The 4736-nt window shown below is 34.6% G+C and overlaps 1 protein-coding gene across 1 annotated transcript; it reads right to left on the bottom strand.

The window, feature by feature from the left end:
• Window positions 1-270: 270 nt before the first annotated feature.
• On the bottom strand, window positions 271-3786 carry LOC110904502 (beta-hexosaminidase 3). Its single transcript, XM_022150344.2, has 15 exons — window positions 3508-3786; window positions 3019-3370; window positions 2868-2942; window positions 2751-2786; window positions 2549-2660; window positions 2275-2345; window positions 2033-2163; window positions 1882-1947; window positions 1669-1769; window positions 1513-1572; window positions 1387-1420; window positions 1197-1295; window positions 1047-1106; window positions 717-967; window positions 271-607 (listed from the first exon to the last, which is right to left on the bottom strand). The coding sequence occupies exons 2-15, from the start codon at window positions 3349-3351 to the stop codon at window positions 441-443; spliced, it is 1596 nt and encodes a 531-aa protein (XP_022006036.1). The 5' UTR covers window positions 3352-3370; window positions 3508-3786; the 3' UTR covers window positions 271-440.
• Window positions 3787-4736: the final 950 nt, after the last annotated feature.

Here is a 4736-nt window from a genome sequence, read left to right as displayed (position 1 = left end):
AATTTAATTAAGTAAGCTAGTTAGAAAGAAAGATATCATTTAATTACGTAAGCTTGTTAGGAAAAAAAAGGATGGATTTTTTAATTATTATTAAATATGATACGTACTAATACTTAAGTTTTATTTGCTTTATATGAATTTCTGATTGTGTTTGACATTTTGACCCGACATGATAAATAAATTTGACTTTGACCCGATATGATGCCTTGGATGTGAATGCTCTAATATGTTTTGTTACCAAGTTCATAAGTATGAAACCAATTGATCCACTTATTAGCAAGATAAAGACAACATTTAGAATATAATTTCATTGCAATGATCGACACAGCTTCACAGACTCCCATTTTGTCATATAACTTACTGACAGAATTTTGGATTTCTTAATTATCCACAGAATTGGCATTTTTGCCATGATTATTGAAGAATCCGCTTTCATTAAACTACTGAAAGTAACATGAGCCTGGCCCGTCTGGTGCACCACGACCCGGCATATCCAACGGAGCAGCTGCAACTCCTCTTTGATTTAACAAACACCTAAAATTCGATATCCTTGACGTCGCTTCATTTGGGTCTTTAGCAAGTTTGTCATAAGGCGTCCACAGTCTCTCTTCAATAAAACAAAACAAAAAAGATATAAAATTGTTAATAACAGAACATTTGTAAGCACATGATCGTAAATTTTAGAGGATGTGTGATGTGAAATAAAGTTCAGTTACCTGCAGCTGCTGCTGCACGTGGCCATATGGTAGATTCAAGGTCCGACGCATCAATATGTTCGCCCCACGCACATACTTCACCACCGATAACCAACTTTTGTTGCTCGGGTTTTGTAATATTTGTAAGGGGTTCATTCATATAAAATTCTTGCCATTCAGTATCCAAGTGATCCAGATACCATTTGTCTTGGTTGCTTACAATGCACCTTAATCCAGCTTTAACGACTTGCTCGGCAACACCACCCCCAAGCCTATTATCAGATTCAGAACAAACAATTAATCTTAACCATTGTTTGTTACAATATAAGTTTAAAAAAAAAAAACACATACCAGTTATGGACCACTGTTTTTCGGTCCAATTTATCACCAAAATGATTGAAGGTTTCCTCCCTGCAAAAAAAAATAGCAAAAAGGGGATTTAAATATTTAACGTCGACTATTGGTTTAATAAGAGCAGACTGGAAGGAAGGTATGACACACCAGTTTATAACTTCATAACCATGGGACAAAGCTATCTTTTGTGCCTTCAAGACAAAATACTCATAAGCCGTAGATTCATTTAGGCCCTTCTGTTTCATCCTGCAATACCAAAGCTTGGTATAAATACTTTCGTTTGCAATTTTCAAATGATTGAAAAGATGAAAATAGATTCCGATGGCAGAATATTTACCATTTTTTTATACGAGGACTTAAGGTCCAGCAAGCTGAGATATCAAATACAGTGTTGAAAAGTATATTTTGTCAAATCTGTAACGAGAAATCGCAACATCGAAAATTATGAAAATCAGTAACTTACTGGTGTCAACTTCATCACCTCCTAAATGAACAAATCTGTACTTGAAAATCTTACTGAAATCTGAAACAATAAACAAAATTTATTAATCAGTTAATTGTTTAGCTTCCCTACAAAAAAAAAGTACTCTCGAAACAGCTTAAAGGAGATCGGGTGCACCTGAGAGAATCCCGTTGATCAGCTTAAACGTGAAATCGTTGCTGACATCAAGTGGTTCCCGACAAGTCTTTGATGGCCATAGTGCAGGGTAACCAATGCCCCTAATGATGATAAGTGTTAGGTTTTTCAACTTTTATAGTTCTCGGCATTGTGTTGATAATAAAACCTTGACGGACACAAAAAAGAAGAGGATATTTTAGATATAAGGGTTACCATGATCGAGCATGTCCGGGAACATCAAGCTCAGCAAGCACATTAATTCCCCTTCTTTGGGCATAACTGCACAATATAACAAAAATAAAGAAATGCATATTACCGTAATGGATACTCAGATAGATGTAAATCACAATTAAAGTTTACTTGCCTCACAATCTCAGCTGCAGCAGCCACTGTATAGCGTTCTGGTCTTGAATAAGCACCGTTCCACAGTTTTGGGAATGAAGGTATTTCCAACGGGAAAGATTGATGATCTACAATGTGCCAGTGCAGAACATTCTGCATTGAATCAAATAAAAAATTCATTAATTATGAGTCAAACTCTATTAAGTCTAATAACTACAAGATATTAATAGCATATTTAGGGGTAAGCCGGAAGATACGACTTACCAGCTTTGCATAGGCCATAGAATCAATAACTTTTTTAATCATTGGCAATGACTGATAATGCCGAGATGTATCTGCACCGTTGTCACCAAAATCTCAGTATAAGCGTATTGGTAAACAATAATTATCCCAATAACGATGCTTATGACTTAACAATTTCACCATCTAGTCGCAACCATATGACGACAAAAACTCAAATGAACTAAAACCATCAAATAACAACCAACGATAAACTTAACTTATCTATGAGGGAGAAAAGAAGAAAGGAGCATCTTACCAATCAGGAGCCCTCGATACGAGAAACGTGGTCGATCAGTAATGCTTATTGGTATCTGACTAACTACAAGCTTTCTTGTGTTAAGGTTAAAATGGCACAATTGACTGAATGTCTGTCACATTATTATCAAAAGAATCAATAAATCAACACCATTAAAACCTTTTCAGATCTCGACAAAAATTCTAGATAACAGACGACTAACCTGCAGCGCGTGTAGAGCTCCATAAACCGTAGCCGCCTGCACAAACATTCATCCAATCAAAAAACATAACACACATCAAACTATCAAACTGTCAAACTGTCACTGACACCAACCAACCTCAATATGTGCATAATTTGGATTCCCTTTTGAATTAATATACAACTTGTATGACTCATCTACACCATACTGCAACTGCACACAACAAAACCACAACCGAATCATTACAAAACTCGAAAACCGCCAACAAATTATCCCCAAACAACAATACCTCATCGCCTTCCGAAAGAACAACAACATGAATCCCATGTAACAACACAGACGGATCAACTTTTCCAAAGTTGTATTCAACAACATTGTTTAATGTAACAACATCTAGCAACCTAGTGAACCCATCTTTGAGGATACCGGATTCATCCTTGTATTTAGTCCCATCAGTTTTGAGATTAAAATCCTTACTTAAAATAAGAGTTTTGTTCCCATACTGAACTGATTCAGGCATAGGCCATATGTAAACATTCTTGTCATAATTATTATTATTACTACCACCAAACACAAAAATCAATTGAAACACTACACCTAAAAATAGAGTTTGCCATATCATCTTTTCGTCTCAGCAATTTCTGCAACAAAACAAACAAAACTTGTTGTCAATTTGTTCATAATCATTGTATAAAAATAATAATAATAATTTTCATAATCAGAAGAGCATATAAGTGTGAAATGATGAAAATAAAAATGGAAAAGAGGATCATTTGACCTGTGACGAAAAGGTGGAGAATAATGGTGTGGATGAGAGAGAGAAATCGGGTGGGGATTTGGATTTATAGATCTGTAAAGTATCTCCGCCCATAATGTTATTTTATATAATGTTATATAATATTATAAGGTTTCAGAGAGTGGATTGGTTTTAATGGGGGAGGACCCTCGTGAATGGCAGTTGGTGGCGATTCTTTCGTTTTTCTTTCTTTGTCTGTATTATTTATTTCAGATAGAGAGAGAGAGAGAGAGAGAGATGTGTGTGTGTTCTGGCTGATATGATCAACGTTTTTAGTTGGCCAAATATTGTTGTGAAACTTTAGTATTTTATTACATAATGATGTTATTAGATACGATATAATTTTTTTTTTAAAAACATTGCGAGATATGACAATGGTATTAAATTTAAATCAGGTTTTTAAGCACTAAGAAAAATCATATATTAGGTGGACGTAAATAAATGCTAATAAATACAATATAAGATCATATTCTATACCACTTAGTTCGTGTAATTTGTTGTTTTAATTACTATTGAGAATGTTAATTTGTTTGTTTTATATTTCTTTTCTTTTTTCAAACGTGTTCATCAAAAACCTTTGAAAATATGTGTTTTTATTTTATTTAACGACAACTCGATGAATGCAAATTAAATTTTCCGACCCGCGAGTATTCGCGGGTGATAACCTAGTAATGTATATATATGTGTGGGCATTTGAGGGGTAAAAGTGAAAGTGCACCAATTTTAATTTTAATTTACTAATTTCGTGAAAATAACGTTAAAGAGGGGGATGGTTGGTTAATCATGCATCATGTGGTGGTGTTGATAGCCGAAAGAGAACGGACTACATGCATTAATCGGCCTTTGTTTTAATTGTTGAGTGTTATGTACCTTATGTCCAAGGCTTGATGCAAACTACTATCGAGCCGGTGGTCTCATTGGAAGCATCATCTCTATTTCTATGAGGTAGAGGTAAGGTTGTCTATATCTTACCTTTCTGAGACTCTACCTTAGTTTTGTTATTCGTAGGATTTACTAAGTATGATGATGATATTTCTTTTCTTTTGAATTTAATACTTAATAAAATATTACTTTACTCTAAGTCAATAGAAGTTATTTGATGCGTTTTTGTCTTGGCGGTCCCGAGCTGTGTTGCATATATAAGTCTACGATATATTTTTTTTTTGAAAGGAAAACTTCATTAAAACCGGCCGACCCGACAAAAAACACGG

This window comes from Helianthus annuus, chromosome 14 (assembly GCF_002127325.2).
Source record: "Helianthus annuus cultivar XRQ/B chromosome 14, HanXRQr2.0-SUNRISE, whole genome shotgun sequence".
Taxonomy (NCBI): domain Eukaryota; kingdom Viridiplantae; phylum Streptophyta; class Magnoliopsida; order Asterales; family Asteraceae; genus Helianthus; species Helianthus annuus.
The sequence above is the reverse complement of the archived record's forward strand: the minus strand, read 5'-3'. Positions and strand labels throughout refer to the sequence as shown.